The sequence below is a fragment of the Ammospiza caudacuta genome, chromosome 24 (genome assembly GCF_027887145.1).
Source record: "Ammospiza caudacuta isolate bAmmCau1 chromosome 24, bAmmCau1.pri, whole genome shotgun sequence".
Taxonomy (NCBI): domain Eukaryota; kingdom Metazoa; phylum Chordata; class Aves; order Passeriformes; family Passerellidae; genus Ammospiza; species Ammospiza caudacuta.
Window position 1 is genome coordinate 8011562 of NC_080616.1, and position 17102 is coordinate 8028663.

At 51.9% G+C, this 17102-nt stretch overlaps 1 protein-coding gene across 1 annotated transcript; it reads left to right on the forward strand.

The window, feature by feature from the left end:
• Positions 1–4251: 4251 nt before the first annotated feature.
• CAMK1G (calcium/calmodulin dependent protein kinase IG) lies at positions 4252–16638 on the forward strand. Its single transcript, XM_058819270.1, has 13 exons — positions 4252–4301; positions 7135–7251; positions 8996–9124; positions 9376–9450; positions 10415–10553; positions 11057–11180; positions 11674–11749; positions 12540–12652; positions 13482–13560; positions 14003–14090; positions 14499–15121; positions 15242–15361; positions 16120–16638. Exons 2-12 carry the CDS (start codon positions 7160–7162, stop codon positions 15336–15338), a joined length of 1635 nt encoding a protein of 544 aa, XP_058675253.1. The 5' UTR covers positions 4252–4301; positions 7135–7159; the 3' UTR covers positions 15339–15361; positions 16120–16638.
• The last annotated feature ends 464 nt before the right edge of the window (positions 16639–17102 follow it).

Below are 17102 nucleotides of genomic sequence, written 5' to 3' on the forward strand. Positions count from 1 at the left end.
CCTCTCCCAGCTCAAGAACACCCTTGGCCAAGTTAACCTTTGGAAAGGTTCTTTTATTGATCTGCTGCTCCACAGACATTTACATTTCTTGGAGGGAGGGACAGGCAGGGAAGAAAATTAAATTACTTTGCTCAGTGATCTTAATTATCTGAAATAATTATCTCCAGTCAATTCTCAAAAAAGAACTCTCTGGAGAGCAGTGTATTTTAGTTTGGATAAAGCAAAAGGAGCTGGGTCCAAAGGAACACATTTTGTAACTTATTTAGGAATACTCAATTAACCCTCTGAGTGAGGAATCCAATCAGAGCTCCTCCATTACACTTAATTATTGAAATCCATTTGTGGGGAGGCGCAGAAGGAGGGATCTGAAGCAGCTCCCTGTGCCTGAGAGGGTGTTTTTAGCAAAGAGCTGAATCCTGTGCAGGGACTGTGCACTCAGGGGTGATTGTGCCTGTTTTGGGGCTGTCTGGGGCATTTCTGTGACTTCTGTGGCACTGATGGAGAAGTCAGGCTGAGAACCCTCCTGCAGCCTCACTGAGGGCCCTCCAGTGAAATTAAATTAACGTTTCAGTGGCAGTGCAGGTTCTGAGCAGCCCAGGATGGGAACAAACACCCAAAACTGGGCTGGTCCCACCCCAGGAGCTGCTCTGCTCAACTCCCACCCTGCCAGCCCCGAGGGGCTCCATGGCCTTAAACCAGGGTGGTGTTGGAGGGTTCAACCAAAGCAAACACACTGCTAAAAATAAATTGGAATCCCATCTGTTGCCAGGCAGGGAATGCAGCCCCAACAGCCAGGAGGGGGATGAAAGGCTGCAATAAACACCTTGAAATGGTATCTGAGAAATTCTGTGGCCTCGGGAAAACGGTCTGGGTTTCTCTTCCTCCTCTTTTAATTGGTTTTTCCTGAGGGGAACAGCGAGGGTGGGTTTGTGCAGCACGAGCAGAGGAGCAAACAAACACTGAGATTGTTCATGTTCCAATGAACTTGTGCTGGCAAACAGGATTTCATGGGCAGGGTGGGCTGCAGGGGGCTGGGGGTGAGCACAGAGCCCGCAGGGTCCCCACAGGTCCCAGGAAAGCCTTCCCACTGCCAAAGCCATCGTGTGCCCAATCCTCTGCTCAAGAAGGAAACATTTTGCAGCCACTCCGAGGTCTGTGGGCTCTCGTGGTCACTCTGGCTGCAGCAGGACTCAGCCCTGGGAACCCCAATTCCCCCAGGGAGAGGCAGAGCAGCCCCAAAACCTGAAGGGTTTGAGCAGAGGGAGCAGCACAGAGGCCTCTCCACGCCCTGAGCCTCCCCAGATGCACCAAATGAAGTTTTGCTCATCGGGGATGCATCATTAACCCCTGGAGTAAACATCCATTCAAACGGCATAATTAGCACTGGGTTTTTCAATGGGCTAATGAGAGGCCCTTTTAGGGCCCTAATTTGGCTTCCCCTTGGTGAGCTCTGGGTGCGGGCTGGCAGCACAGGGAGGGCTCTGTTGGCAGTGGCTGCGAGGCTGCAATTCCAGCCAGGATGGCCGAGGGTGCCCCAAAGCCTCTCCTCGGGGGGCTCTCAGAGAAAACATCGCTCAGGTTGGAGAAATGCAGCCCCAAAGCCTGGCTGGGGGTCAGTTTGGGGATGGTGCTTTGGGCAGGGGAGATATGCAGCCCCAAAACCCAAATCCTGGTCGGGGGTCAGTTTGGGATGGGGATTTGAGCAGGGGGTGGGATGTGTCCCAGAAAAAGCAGGTTTGTATGGAAAAGACGGAGATACAAGAGATGGATAGAATTATTTAGGGACAGATGATGGAGCTGTGCAGTAAATGTGCCACTGAACAGGGTAATTAACAGTAATGCTAATCAGCGGCTAATTACATAATTCTTTGCCATTTTTAAAGGAATGGGTACCATGTAATCTCCAGGACCAGAATTCCCAGGTTAAGGAGGACGTGCAGAACCTGAGGCTGAGCTCCTTGGGTAACTCATTCACCAGTTTATCCACTGAAGTTTAAAAATGAAGCTGGAGAAAAGAGCAGCTCCTTCCCATTGAGGCTCAAAGGATCCAGACCCAGCTCAGCTCATCCCCACCACGCCCTGGGTGAAGGAGCCTCCCTGCTTTACAGAGCAGGTTTAGGGCAAAGAGAAAAGCAAACGGTGCTCCCAGGCTGAGAGGAACGTGTTATTGAACTGCACTTTATTTCAAGGAGCTCTGCCACAATAACGTGCCCTGCTCAGGCTCCCAAGGGCAGCGCTCGTGTTCTCTCAGCTTTGCTGTAAGCAGCGCTGTTCCTGCGCCTTTCCGTGGCTGCCGGGGCCAGGAGCTGCATGGGCTGTGCTGCAGTGCTCTCTGCTGGCCCGGCCCGCAGCTCCAGGGCTGTGCCGGTGTGGGGATGCTTACAGGGGTCCCAGCGTGAGGGAACAGACACGGAGAATGTCGGCTCCGTGTTTAGGAAGGCTTGATTTATTATTTTGTGATATATATTATATTAAAGCTATACTGAAAGAATAGAAGGAAGGATTTCATCAGAAGGCTGGCTAAGAATAGAATAGCAAAGAATGATAACAAAGGTTTGTGGCTCGGCTCTCTGTCCGAGCCAGCCGACTGTGATTGGCCATTAATTAGAAACAACCCCATGAGACCAATCCCAGCTGCACCTGTTGCATTCCACAGCAGCAGATAACCATTGTTTGCATTTTGTTCCTGAGGCCTCCCAGCTTCACCTGAGGCTGGCACATCAGGGCTTCTCTTTGTGCTCCTCAGCTCTGCCTCGAGCTCCTCCAAACCATCCCAGGATGGCTGGGAACGCCCTAATAACCCCCCCAAAAAAACCCTAATAAACCTCCCCCAGAAAAAAAAACCAAATAACCCCCCTAATAAGCCCCCCTAAATAAACTCCTCTGACAAGACCCCCCCAATAAATCCCCTAATAAACCCCCCAAAACCATCCCTAATAACCCCCCTGAAAAAGCCCTAATAAACCCTTCTAATAAACCCCCCAAACAAACCCCTTTAAATAAACACCCCTAAAAAATCCCCCTAAATAAACCCAAATAAATTACCTTAAAATATCCCTTGAATAAACCAAATAAACCCCCCTAATAAACAAAATTAACGCCCCTAATAAACCAAATTAACCCCCTAATAAAGCCTCTCCCACCCCTCTGGCTCTGGTGTCTCCCCCTCACTCCACAGGTGAGGCCTTAAGTGCCTTTCCAGGTAAATTCCATGGAAATTCCCCCCAAACCTTGCCCTAAAGGGAAGCTGCACGTTCAGAGCCGCCTCCAGGAATCCTGACCAAAATCCCTGGGATGGAGCCCGAGCAGCAAAGGAACAACACCCCAGAGCCTCTGCCTTGGAACCAAGCTCCGGAGGGAAAATATTCCCAGAAAAAGAATGGGATTTTCAAGTATTGCCCCAGAGCTGATTTATCCCTGCCATAAAGCTAAACTCCACAGTGATATGGACTTTTTCCATGCATTATTCTAGATGGCAGTGTGAATCAACTGAGGATGCAGTCAGTAAAGTTGTTATTGCCAGTTCTAAAAATCCCACAGCACCGAAAAGATCCAAGGAATTATTAATATTTCCTCTATTCATATGCGCTGTGCTTGGGCAGGCACTCGCAGGGAGGATCTGAAATTCAGAATAGAGGCGTTGTTTGGGGAAAACAGCCCCAAATTGGGGGCACGGCGATTAACCTCTGCCCAGTGATTGCTCTCTGGGGTTTGTGCCATTCAGGGATGGTGAGGAGCATCCCCTGCTCGGGCTGGAGCTGCTGCTGGGACAGCCAGGGCAGTGCCACAGGAGTGCCAGGGCAGTGCCACAGGAGTGCCAGGGCAGTGCCACAGGAGTGCCAGCCCGTGCCAAGGCAGAGCCACAGGAGTGCCAGGGCAGTGCCACAGGAGTGCCAGGGCAGTGCCACAGGAGTGCCAGCCCGTGCCAAGGCAATGGGAGTGGTTTCCAAGCCCTGAGGAGTTGTTTGGGTGAGGAAGGGGGCCTGGATTTCTATTGGGGATGTCTCAGTGCCAGCAGGAGCAGCTGCCGCACGCCCAGCCCCAGCCCTCAGCCTGGTGGCACTGCCCTGAGCTTGGTGGCACTGGGGACAGATCCCGGTCCAGCCCTGAGCCTGGTGGCGCTGGAGCCCAGCCCTGCAGCGCTGTCCCCGTGCCCCCGGTGACTCCCCGGTGACTCCCCGGTGACTCCCCGGTTACCATCGCGCTCCATCTCCTCCTCCTCCTCCTCCTCCGGCTCTAATCCCCGCAGACGGCGCCGAGCGGAGCCGCCGGCAGGAGCAGCTCTGTCCGTGCTCACCTGGGTAAGCGCAATTATTCCCTTTCCTTACGAGCCCTTTGCCGTTCCTGCTCTCTCGGCGAAGCAGGTGGGGTCCCCGCTCGCCTGCTTTGACTGAAATTGGGTTTATCTTGTAGCAGGGAGACACCAGAGGGCTGCTCCTCTGTAGGATCTTCCAGCACTCGTGTTGTGTTCGGTGATTTCATAGAAAGCCGTCTCTGACATTTTCCACCCAGAGTACTGTAGGGAATCTGGGATATTTCCCATGAAAATGGAGATTTTCCAGTGTTCCCCAAGTTGGAATGGATGCTGCGGAGGGGGATCCAGAGCCCTGATGTGGGTTTGTTTTTAATGGCGAGCTCGTGGCTTCGATTTCTTGTTCTTTTGTCCCTGAACACGGCGGCTGCCCTGGCACTTCATTCATTCACTCATTCATTCATTTGTTCATTCACATGCAGATTTGCTCGCTTTGCTGTATTTCTTTTAAAAATCAAAGCCCTTTGAATTTGCATTCCCCTTTTTTCCCCATAAACTTCTAATTGCAAAGGCAAAGCCCTGCAAGCCGCATGTCTGCTCCCCCTGCCCATGGAAGTTTGTCACGAGACCATTAATCATGACTTACAATCGTTCTGCTAATGCAGAGCATCATCCAGGGGCAGGGGCTGCCTGCAGATGGGTTTGTGCCCGTGGGATGGGGGAGCAGAGCAGATTTCCTCGGGAATGATTTAAGCAAGGTCATCAGAACAGCCCTTGCACCCTGAGCAGGGTCGAGCTGGATCAGGCAGAGCAGAGCAGGGCTTGGCTCAGGCTGAGGGGAGCCCAGAGGTCAGACACTGATATCCCACTTGTTTGTTATCTTCTGATGTCACACTTGTTTGTTATCCTCTGATATCACACTTGTTTGTTATCTTCTGATGTCACACTTGTTTGTTATCTTATGATATCACAATTGTTTATCTTCTGATGTCACACTTGTTTGTTATCCTCTGATATCACACTTGTTTGTTACCTTCTGATGTCACACTTGTTTGTTACCTTCTGATGTCACACTTGTTTGTTATCCTCTGATATCACACTTGGTTATTATCTTGTGATATCACAATTGTTTGTTATCCTCTGATGTCACACTTGTTTGTTATCCTCTGATATCACACTTGGTTATTATCTTCTGATATCACAATTGTTTGTTATCCTCTGTCCAGGTTGCAAACCCAGGTGCAGCCCTGCCTGTTGCTGTGGTTGTTATGGCTGAGTTCTGCACTTCACCCTCAGCCCCAGAGGGTCTCACCTGCATGGGTTAATGAGCTTTGCCCTCTCAGCCCCACAAGGTCTCACCTTCATGGGTTAATGAGCTTTTTAATCTCATTATGCAACCCTGGCACACCGGAGTGCTTGCAGTGCCAGGAGGTGAACGGGCACAAGGGCACCACAGCCCCTCGTGGGATCAGGGGTTAAAATCATGTGAATTATTTAAATAATTCTTTAAAATAATGTTAATTCTGGGTGCCCCTGGGTGACCTCTGTGTGCATCCCAGGGCTGGGATCTGTCCCCAGGCCCAAAGTCCCTTTAAAACAGGGAACTTGTTGAATTCACAATGAATTAAACATCAAAATGCTCCGGGAATGGAACTGAAATGAGCCAGGGTTGAGCCCCGGGGTTTGGTGGGCCAAATCTCAGCAGTGAGTGTCCATCCCCCGTCCCAGGGCTGGCACTGTCACCTCTGCCAGGCCAGCAGGGTCTCCCTGCCCTGTTCCCTCTGTCCCATCAGCTGCTCCCAACCAGGACAGGCTCCAGCGCAGAGGCCAAAATGCCACTCGTCCCCAGGGCCAGCCTGACCTACTTGGGGACTTTATTCTCCTTTTTCACCTCACATTCTGTGTTTGGCAGCAGCCAGGGAGATCAATGGGAGCTCCTCTCAGTTTCCGTGTCACTCGGCACCACCCTGCCAGCTCTGATGTTTGTTTAGAGTGGATAAAACTCACCTGCCATCACCAGGTGAATGTCTGCCTGCAAATTCTCTTTCTGTGATATTCCAGATCTGTAGGTTTGGGATGGGCAGATGACTGCAAAGAAAACGTTATTTAGGGACTTAAAATAATTGGCAGAAAGTTTTCTACTGATTGATCAGCGTTTTTGTGAAGGACTTTTGACCTTCCCTGGTTTCAGACAGCAGGATCAGGCTGGGCTCTGGAAGGAGCTGGTTTCTGTGAGTTCCACAGGCATCGGAAACCCAGAGGTAAATAAAGGTCAAGTTCATGAGGCCTTCGGTGATTTCATGGACTGAAAGCGTCAGCTGTTTACAATTGAGTCAATTTCGGTTTCAATAATGTTAAATTAACCTTTAAAAATTGTGTCAAGGAGCCGAACACCCTGCAAACGTGCTAATTAGGGAGATAAAGTAGGTTCAGGAGGAATCCAATATCCAAGCAGCCTCTCATGGAAAAAGACCTTTGAGCTTCTTCTCTGCTTGAATACTCCTGCCTTTTCCAAATGGGGTAAAAAACATCAAGGAGAGATTTTGCTTTGTCTTCTGAAGGTTCAGCTGTGTCCCACTGCCCTTGGCTCCCCTCCTGCTCCACACACCCAGGGATGCTCCCCATTCCCAGGGATGCTCCCAACTCCCAGGGTCACTTTTACATCGATTTTCCCCCGTCTCCAGGTCCCTGTCTCAGGTTCCAGTGTCCCTCCAGTCCCCAGACCAGATCCCGTGATGGGATTTGGGGTCTGGGGAACATTTCACAGCTCCCAGGCCAAGCTCTGACCCCAGCTGTGACTGGGGGGTCCTGGGCTCCCTGCAAACACAGACTGTGGCAGTGACCTCTCCTCCTCATCCTCCTCCTCCTCCTCTTCCTCACAGCGTTCCTGCTTCCACTCTGGAGGAGATGGGGCGCAAGGAGGAGGAAGGCAGCGGCTCCTGGAAGAAGCAGACGAGCAACATCCGCAAAACCTTCATCTTCATGGAAGCCCTGGGCTCGTGAGTACCCACAGGAGCTGCTGTCCCTGTGTCCCTGGGCACGAGCAGCCCCAGCCCTGGTTCCCCAGGCCCAACTGGTCCTGCTCAGTGTCCCTGGGTCTGTCCTGGGTCCCTCCTCAGTGTCCCTGGGTCCCTCCTGGCCCTGGCCAATGTCCCCAGACCCTCCTGGTCCTGCTCAGTGTCCCTGGGTCCCTCCTGGCCCTGCTCAGTGTCCCTGGGTCCGTCCTGGTCCTGCTCAGTGTCCCTGGGTCTGTCCTGGCCCTGCTCAGTGTCCCTGGGTCCCTCCTGGCCCTGCTCAGTGTCCCTGGGTCCCTCCCGGCCCTGGCCAGGGTCCCAGGCCAGGAGCAGGTGAGGGATGCCCAAGGTGCTGCTGCTGCTGCTCCCGCTCCTGATTCACCCTCCCCAAAGAGCAGCAGAGCCCCCAGCCCCAGGCACAGCTCCAGGTGCCCCTGCCCTCCCTGCAGAGCCCCCTGCCCTCCCCGCAGCCCCCTGCCCCCAGGGACCCTCTCTTGCAGGGCAGGCTTTTGCCCACTCCTGCTGCACGGTCAGGGCTGGCAGGCAGAGCACGACAATAACAAGTTGTATATTTAGCTCAGGAGCCCTGACTCAGTTGGGGAATGAAACAAAAACAAGGATGCTGGAGTTGTACAATCCCTCCCTGTGCGTTAACAGCTTCATTTGCCTATTCATGGGCATGAGACAACAAAACATTCCCAAGGTTGTGGGGGAGGAATTGAATTACCTCCACCAGCAACTTCTGTCATGGACAAATTCTCTGTGACTTCTGAGCCCACGAAAAAGCTCCCAAAGAAGCAGCTCCTCCAAATTCTGAGCCTTGTCAGCCTCAGAGATTAATTGAATTATCCAGCAGCTTTCACTGAGGGAATGAGGTTACAAAAAGCTTTGTTCTCTCCTTGCCCACTTGTTGATTCATCATTTTTAATAAGGAGCATAATTATTATAAACTGTTTGGGACAGAGATATAGAACAGATGCCCCAGCAGCTGATTTGTAGGTTGTTCATTTCCTACTATTGCTTTAATAGGAGAATTTAACATTAGAAATTGGGATTTTTCCCACGTGCATTGCTCCAGCTCTCTGAAGAATTAAAATGAAGATCTGGGACTTAAAACAACCTCAAAGTTGTTTTCACTTTCCCCCAGGCTCCACAGCACTGCCCTTCCTTGCCCTGAGCCTCCCAGCAAGCCTCATTTAAGGCCTCAATTAAGAAGCTGCATCATTAAGGTTTGATGAGGATTAGTGGGGACTGGCCCAGTGTCACTGTCACTGCCCCAGCCTCGTGCTCAGCCCCAGGACAAAGCTGGATTGGGGTTTTAGGCAGGTTATAAATACCTGATGCTGCTGGGGGGGCAGACACTCACTGTCACTTTGTCCCCAAGGGGACACGGGGACAGCAGCAGCAGAACAAGGCTGAATTAAAGATTAACTGGAATTCTCCTGCTTCTTTGCATGTTGGACCTGCAGAACGTTGGGTGGCACAGCCCAAACTGCAGCTCCCTCCTGGGCTGTGCAGAATGGACATTTTCTGTACAGAAAAAATTGTGGGGTTTGATTCTCATTGCATAACCTTGCCTTGAACACCCTGAGCTTGGGGCTGCTCCAGTACAGCCCCAGCTTTAGAATCAGCACCCACGTGAAGTTCCAGCACATTGTTTTGTGTGCTGTTTCCCCTCTCTGTCAGTCCATCCCATGCCCCTGAAATACAGTTTCTCCCCTCTCTGCAGAGGTGCCTTCTCAGAAGTTTTCCTGGTGAAGCAGAAGAGCACTGGCCAGCTCTTTGCTCTGAAATGCATCAAGAAGTCTCCTCTCAACAGGGACAGCAGCCTGGAGAATGAAATAGCAGTGCTGAAAAAGTGAGTGTGACAGCCCAAGGAGCGTTCCTGATGTGCTGGGGGCTGTATTTAAAGGGTCTGGCCCCACTGGTGGGGCCTGGTGCCCCAAAAGGAATTGGATGGACATCAGTGGTCCTGTGCCATGCAGGGCAGGGACAGCAGCCCCAGAGCCCCCAGTGCACGCTCCCTGGTGATTAAAGCAAGGTGACTGCTGGCTTTTCCCCCCTCTGCCCTTGCCAGGATTTGTTTCTGACCCACATTTCCCTTTGCAGGATAAAGCATGAAAACATTGTGACTCTGGAGGATATTTATGAGAGCACAACCCACTTCTACCTGGTCATGCAGCTGTGAGTACCAGCAGAGCCATTTTGGGGCCACACAGAGGGGCAGGGCAGGAGCAGGGGATGTGTGGGATGTCAGCACCCACCTGGGCATTCCTTGTGCCCCCTTGGCCCATCCCCATACCAACAGTGACTTTCTGAACCCCGATTTGGATCTATTTATGCAAATCAATTCCTGACACTTTAGCAGGGCAGAGACAGAAGCATTTCTAATTAAAGCTGTGCCACGCAGGGTTTCTAGAAATGGAATGGGCACCGTGTCAGCAGCAGGGAACAGCTCTGAGCACCCTCCTGCTGCTGCTGCTGCCTGACTGCAGGTTCAGTACAGAACAAACCCTTGGCCACTGGTGGGGGGAGCCTGAGGCAGGGCTGGGTACCGCGGTACCAGCGCTGTGCCCGTGTTCACAGGGGTCTCAGGGTGAGGGGAGAGACAGGATCTGACTCCGTGCTTCACAAGGCTGATTTATTATTTTATCATGTATATTGCATTAAAACTATACTAAAAGAACAGAAGAAAGGATTTCTTCAGAAGGCTGGCTAAGAATAGAATAAGAAGGAATGATAACAAAGGCTTGTGGCTCAGGCTCTGTGTCCAAGCCAGCTGGCTGTGATTTGCCATTAATTACAAACAACCAACATGGCCCAATCCCAGATGCACCTGTTGCATTTCACAGCAGCAGATAACCGTTGTTTACATTTTGTTCCTGAGGCCTCTGAGCTTCTCAGGAGGAAAAATCCCAAGGAAAGGATTTTCCATAAAAGATGTCTGTGACACCAGCCCCAGCAGGACTTGCCTCAAAGCTCCCCAGAGTGCCCAGGTGTGCCAGCAATGCCCACTGGCAGCCTGGCGTTGCACCCAGGAGCTCCCATCAGCCTCAGCCTCCCAAAACCTGGTGAGGGAGGAGCAGAACTCAGCTGAGCTCACACAAAAGCTCTGTTTGTGTTTATTGCAGTCCTTTTCTCTGCACAGGGTGTCTGGGGGAGAGCTGTTTGACAGGATCCTGGAGCGGGGAGTGTACACGGAGAAGGACGCGAGTCTGGTGATCCACCAGGTGCTGACAGCTGTGAAATACCTGCACGAGAATGGCATCGTGCACCGGGACCTCAAGGTGAGCCCTGCCTGTCCCACCTGTGCTCTGCCCCACCCCTCACCTGCCCTGCTCCACCCCCTCTGCTCCTCTGTCACTGCCACATTTTATAAAAATTCTCTTTCCCAAGATTTTTCTCCCGAGAAGCCTCAGAAAAGAAATGTAAACAATAATTATTTGATGGTGGTTTGGAGGTTGCTTACCAACAGGTGTATTTTTGATTGGTTCCATGTGAATTGTTTTTAATTAATGATTAATTCTTGTTTAGTTGTGTCGGGACTCTGGTCAGTCACAAGTTTTTTATTACAATTTTTTTTAGCTTTCTGATTTTTTTCTTCTTTTTTTAGTGTAGTTTTAGTATATCATTTTCTTTTAATATAATATTATAAAATGATAAATCAGCCTGCTGAGAACTCAGAGTCAATTCTCATCTCTCACCTCATCCTGGGGACCTCACAACAGCACCACAACAATTGGTAACCACACTCCTCTTTTCCATTTTCCTGCCCCAAATGTGTCCCCAGCCTGAGAACCTGCTGTACCTCACCCCCGAGGAGAACTCCAAAATCATGATCACGGATTTTGGCCTGTCGAAAATGGAGCAGAACGGGATCATGTCCACGGCCTGTGGGACCCCAGGATACGTGGGTGAGCCAGGGGCAGGAGTGGGTTTGTGCTGGTGGAGTTCCTGGAGAAAGGGCAGTGCACATCCAGGACATGCCTGGAAGGGGGAAAGAAATACATCAGTGTGTTGGTAACAACATGGGACTCACAGAGGCACTGCACAGACCCTATAAATGAGTGTAGGGACTGAAAAACTTCTATGTTTTAAAAATGCAAAGAAGATGGTAATTTTTAAGGGCAATGTATCTATTGAAAAAAATTATAAAAATTATTTTAATGCAATGGGATTTTATTTAATTCCCACCAGACTGCACTGGCTGGATCAGCTCTGTGGTTAAACCTCAGCATGCAGGCAGAGACTGTCTGTGGTTCTTTCTGTAAAATGGCATTAAAAAGACCCAAAAACCGCAGACAACTCAGCTGGGAGATGGGGCTGTGGCTGGCTGTGACTCCTGCTGCCCCCAGTGCTGGATAAGCCATCATTGCTCAGGGCTGCCTTTGCTTTGCTGTCCTGCAGCCCCCGAGGTGCTGGCCCAGAAGCCCTACAGCAAAGCCGTGGATTGCTGGTCCATCGGGGTCATCACCTACATCCTGTGAGTGCCACAGGGCAGCAGCAGCTGCTCCTTTTCCTTTGCTCTGGGTTTGGGAATTGCTCCTTTTCCTTTGTCCTGGGTTTGGGAATTGCTCCTTTTCCTTTGCTCTGGGTTTGGGAACTCGCTCCTTTTCCTTTGCTCTGGGTTTGGGAATTGCTCCTTTTCCTTTGTCCTGGGTTTGGGAATTGCTCCTTTTCCTTTGCTCTGGGTTTGGGAATCGCTCCTTTTCCTTTGCTCTGGGTTTGGGAATTGCTCCTTTTCCTTTGCTCTGGGTTTGGGAATCGCTCCTTTTCCTTTGTCCTGGGTTTGGGAACTCGCTCCTTTTCCTTTTCCGTGGGTTTGGGAGCTCCCCCAGACCTCCCCTTTCTCTATGGAGCACAGCACTGAATTCCTCCCAAACCCAGAAATTAAAGGGATGTGGGGAATCGAGCACAGCAGAGGAGATGACAGGAATCCCATTTGCTCTGCCTGTGCCTCATCCTTGGCTTTGTTTTTCTCCAGCTCCCTACAAAAACCATTCCATCTTCCCGGGGACTTTTTGTTTCGTTTCCTCCCACACTCTCAGCTCGGTACCAGCTGTGGCTTTGTCCTCTCACTGCTGCTGCTGCTGCAGGGGAGTTTTTAACTCTTTTGTGCAGCTTTGCTGATCCCCTGAGCAGGGAGGGACAGGGAGGGGACAGAGCGCCCTTGTGACACCTTGTCACCTCTGTCACTCCTGGCTGTGTATGGAGGAGCCTGTGCCCACTCTGGGCTGCCACTGAAGGGCCCCTGTGTCTCTGCTCTGCCCCAGGCTCTGCGGGTACCCTCCTTTCTACGAGGAAACCGAATCCAAACTCTTTGAGAAGATCAAGGAAGGCTACTACGAGTTCGAGTCTCCGTTTTGGGACGATATCTCCGAGTCAGGTAATGAAGGGGTGGCACTGCATCAGCTTTGAGGCTCCTTCCAACCCAGACCATTCTGGGGTTCTGTAAGAAGGGAAGCTCTGCATTTCTCCCCCATTTTTTCCTTTTGTCCTGTCAGCCACCATTTCACCAGCCTGAGCTGCTCCTGGAGCTCACTGCAGGCAGCATCCTCACGGCTTATTTCAACATCAATCTTTTATACAAACAAACAAACTTAGCAGGGGGTGTGCTGGGGTTTAATAACAAGCATCACAATCCTTCCTGCAAGAAAAACAGAGGGAAAAAAATGGGGAGAGATGTAAGAACTCTTCAGGGCAGCTTCTAAATCTGCTCAGTTTTCACTTCATGGTTTCTAGAGTTATTTTTTGGGTGAATAATTCAATTCCAATTCACACACTCTAAGAGTGAAGTTTGGTGCATGCAGAGTTGATGTTTTTTCATCTGGAGCCTGTCATTATAAGAATCTTCCTTTACTGGAGTAATCATGGACTTATTAAGGGTGGAAAAATCTCCAAGTCCAGTCTTCGAGTGAATCCCACCACACCACATCACCAAGTGCCATCTCTCATTTTTTGAGCATTTCCAGGGACGGTGACTCCACCACTGCCCTGCCCAGCCCCTTCCAGTGCCTGACCACTCCTTCAGTGAAGGAATTTTTCCCCAAATGCCCCTGAACCTCCCCTGGAGCAGCCACACAAACCCCTCTCCTCGGGGCTGACCTCTGTGCTGTTCCTCCAGCAGCATTCCCCATGTTCTGCTGGGACCAGCTCTGGAATAAGGGCACAATAACGGGACAATAATCCCTCTCTCTTTTCCCCTTTCCCAACAGCCAAGGACTTCATCCGGCACCTCCTGGAGAAGAACCCGAGCGCGAGGTTCACCTGCGAGGAGGCCCTGAGGCACCCGTGGTGAGCTGGGGGTGCCCGGGGGTCCCAGGGGTCACTGAGTGTGCTCATTGTGCTCTGGGGGAGCAGGGAACAGGAGTGTCCCCAGCACAGGAGTGTCCCCCACCCCGTCATTAACGTCATTAACATCGTTAACGTCATTATCGTCACCGCCTCCCCCGCATCTCCAGGCTGGCTCCTTCTTGTGTGCACAGAAAGCAAACCATGAATAATTAAGGATGCAATTTGTGCATATTTGCCTCCACAAACAGAGGCAGAGGAGAAATCCCACCCTGAGCTTTCCCAGGCTTTGAAGTGTGTGTTTGTGTTACATTTTGTTGCTGTTTTTCCTTTGGGTTTAATTATTGCTGATTGAACGTACAAAGCAGTTCGGTGCCTGCAGAATGTGGAATGCCTTACAAATGCCATCTGCCTACGAGCCCATTTTCTTCTCTTCCATCTGCAGGATTAATGGAAATACAGCCCTTCACCGTGACATCTACCCATCTGTCAGCGCTCAGATCCAGAAAAACTTTGCAAAGAGCAAATGGAGGGTAAGTGGTTGCTGCTGGAGCCCAGAGCCATTTCACCAGCAAACACCAGTTGCTGTCAGCCAGCACTGAGCTGGGGGGGTGAGCACCCAAACCCTGGGATCCTCCAAAGCTGGGATTGCCTGCAGTCCCTGTCTGCAGGGTGACGGCAGCAATATTCCCAAAGTGAGATTCACCCCAACCATGGAGCAGAGGGGTCATTTCCAGCTGTTCCCTGTCTCCCTGGGCTGGAAGCAGCTGTGAGCTCCAAACACAGCAGCAGCCTGCACCCATGGCAGGTGGTGTTTGTGGGTTTCTGGCAGAATGTGCCCATCCCAGACAGCCGGTGCTGGCAGCACTGGTGTCACTGGGGGGGGGACAGCGTGTCCTGCCATCACCAGCTGCTCACTGGGCTTTTGTCTCCCTCCCCAGCAAGCCTTCAACGCTGCGGCCGTCGTGCACCACATGAAGAAGCTGCACATGAGCGGCCACGGGGCGGCCGAGGGCTCTGTCCCTGCCCCAGAGACCCCCGAGCCCCCCAGGCCCAGCAGCCCCTCGGGGACCCCCCCAACAGCAGCGCCAGGAGATGACAAGGACACAGCTCAGGGCTCCTCTCAGGGGCACTCAAACCCACCCAGACCCCCTCAGGAGACAGAAATGGGGGAGGAAAAGCTGCCAAGCCCCCCAGAGGAGGGACCCCTGCCCAGGGACAACAGCCTGACCCTACCAAACACCCCCAGACCCCCAGAGGAGGGACCCCTACCCGGGGACACCAGCCTGGCCCTGTTGGATACCCCTAGCCCCTCAGAGGAGGGACCCCTGCCCAGGGACAGCAGCCTGGCCCTACCAAACACCCCCAGACTGGTCCTGCCAGACAGCCACAGCCCCCTGGAGGAGGAGGGACCCCTGCCCAGGGACAGCAGCCTGGCCCTGCCAGACAGCCACAGCCCCCCGGGCAGGAGCTCCTGTGGCTGCAGCCCCTCCTGTGTGGGCCATGAGAAGAGCAAGGCGTCCTCCTGCTCCGAGACAGCGCTGCTCAAAAAGTCAAGATCCCAGTAGGTATCCAGGTCCTTCCATGAACTCCCAGCAGATGGAATGGGAGACAATTCCCCTACAGAACAATCCTCAATAATTGCAATTTCTCTTCTTTCTGTTCCCTTTCACCCATTCCCAAGCAGCCATTTCAAGTCAGAGGTTCTCGTTCCAGTGAAAACCAGTAAACACTCGTCTCACTGTGGCACTGGGCAAACTGGAGTTTGTTTGATCATGTGATGGAGGCAGCCACGTGCTCAGAGGTGAGTGCCCTGCAATCCAATCTTCAGCTGCTCCTAATTAATCCAATTAGGGCAGGCAAAAGGGAAAGGCAGAAATAGCACAGTGACTGTACAGAAATAAACAAATGCAGGGTTTTTGCAAGAGAAAAATCCTTTCACCAACACCTCTCCAGCCATGACTCAGCTCTCAGCTTCCACCAGGGCCAGGCCAATCCAACTTTTACATCCCAACGAGGCTGCCCAGGAACCTGAGAGAGGAAGCCAAGCTTGGGTTTGTCACACCAAACTCTGCACTGATTAATAGGAAAATGTTACTAAGCTTTCAATAACTTTTAATGTTATTAATTATCGGGAAAAACACCGATGCAAACCTGTCCCTCAGCTGGGATTGGGCTGTTCACCAGGTCTCAGCTGGGGCCATGAGCAAAGGGCTCAGCACAGGCAGCTCCTCTCTTTGGCCTAGGCAGGTTTGAAAGTCTTTGTGAGCAGAGCCCATTTTGTAAAGAGAGGCTCATTCTGTAAAGCAGAGTAAAACAATGCAGTTGGATCCCATTTGACCACAGCCTGGCTCAGCCCTGCCATCATCTGCACACTCTGTCAGCACAGCACAGACAAACGCAGTTAGAGCCACTGCAGACTCCAGAGAGGCCAATTCAGCAATCAGAGCTGTGACAGCCCTTTGTGAGAGCCACAAAGGGACCCGAGCTGTGCCTGCCCCACCGCAGCTCATTAGCAGGGGAACAAAGCCCCGTCCTCACCTGGAATTGTCTCTCTTGCAGGACCAGAAGGGCTCTTTGACTCTTTTCTGCACTTGAGAGCCGGCAGTGTGAGCAGAAAGGAGGCTGTGCCCTGCCAGCGGCCCTGGAGGGCAGTGACCAGCTGGGCCAGGGGCACAGCAGTGCCAGGATCCATCCCTGCAGGCAGCTGGGGCTGCTTCTGGATCATTGCAGCCCGGAGGAGGCGAGGGAAGGTCTGAGGCTCCTGCTCCCAGCCCCAGTGTCCATTCTCATAGGGCATCCTCAGCTTGTGTTCCCTGCACCCTGTGTAGCTGTCAATGCACCAAGGCCCCGCACAGCATCAGCCCCACAAACCAAAGCCATGCAGAGCTTCACTCCCGGGGCAGCTCCCTTGTTTCTACAGCCCTCACCCTCTCCTCTCCTGGCCTTGGTTAGCCCAGGCTCTGGCACGCAGGGGTTCAGCTGCCCAGCCCTCAGTGCAGCCCCAACAGGAGACAGAACCTGCTAGAAACCTCCCTGTGTGTGGCAATGCCACAGCAAGGTCTGAGCTCCCCCTCCGAGCCTGTCATTGCACAATGAACACTTGCTTAATAAAGCTTTGTTTTGTAAAGGGCCTCTTGGTTATTCATACAGATCTGACATGGAAATGGTCTGTCAAGTCCCTCCTAAAGCTTTCCCTGTGCATCCCAGACCTGCCCCCACTGGTGTTTTTCTGGCAAAATGTTCTGTGGAAAATAAGCAGATTGTGGCAGAAAATCAAACAAGACATCTGCCTTCACCTTTGACTGTGAGCCTGTGTTTGTCTGATTTGCATAAATGTAGGGACGTTGTACAGAGGGAGATAAAATTCTCCACTTCTCTGATCTGCTTATTTGAAGGAAGATCTCAGAGGGAAGTACTGAAGCCGTGGCATGTTTGAAGAATTAACTGCAGCACAGATAAAAAGCTTTAGAAGACCCCACAGGAGGGCTTTAATTTGAACAGTGAAATTCAGCTTAAAGAGCTTGAATTGGCTAAAAGAAGAA

What these genes read in the sequence shown, in the direction of transcription:
- CAMK1G (XM_058819270.1), top strand. Translation starts at nt 7,160, where the DNA reads ATGGGGCGCAAGGAGGAGGAAGGCAGCGGCTCCTGGAAGAAGCAGACG. An exon ending in TTCATGGAAGCCCTGGGCTC is followed by an intron (nt 7,252 to 8,995) that starts GTGAGTACCCAC and finishes CCCTCTCTGCAG; the next exon opens with AGGTGCCTTCTCAGAAGTTT. An exon ending in TCGTGCACCGGGACCTCAAG is followed by an intron (nt 10,554 to 11,056) that starts GTGAGCCCTGCC and finishes ATGTGTCCCCAG; the next exon opens with CCTGAGAACCTGCTGTACCT.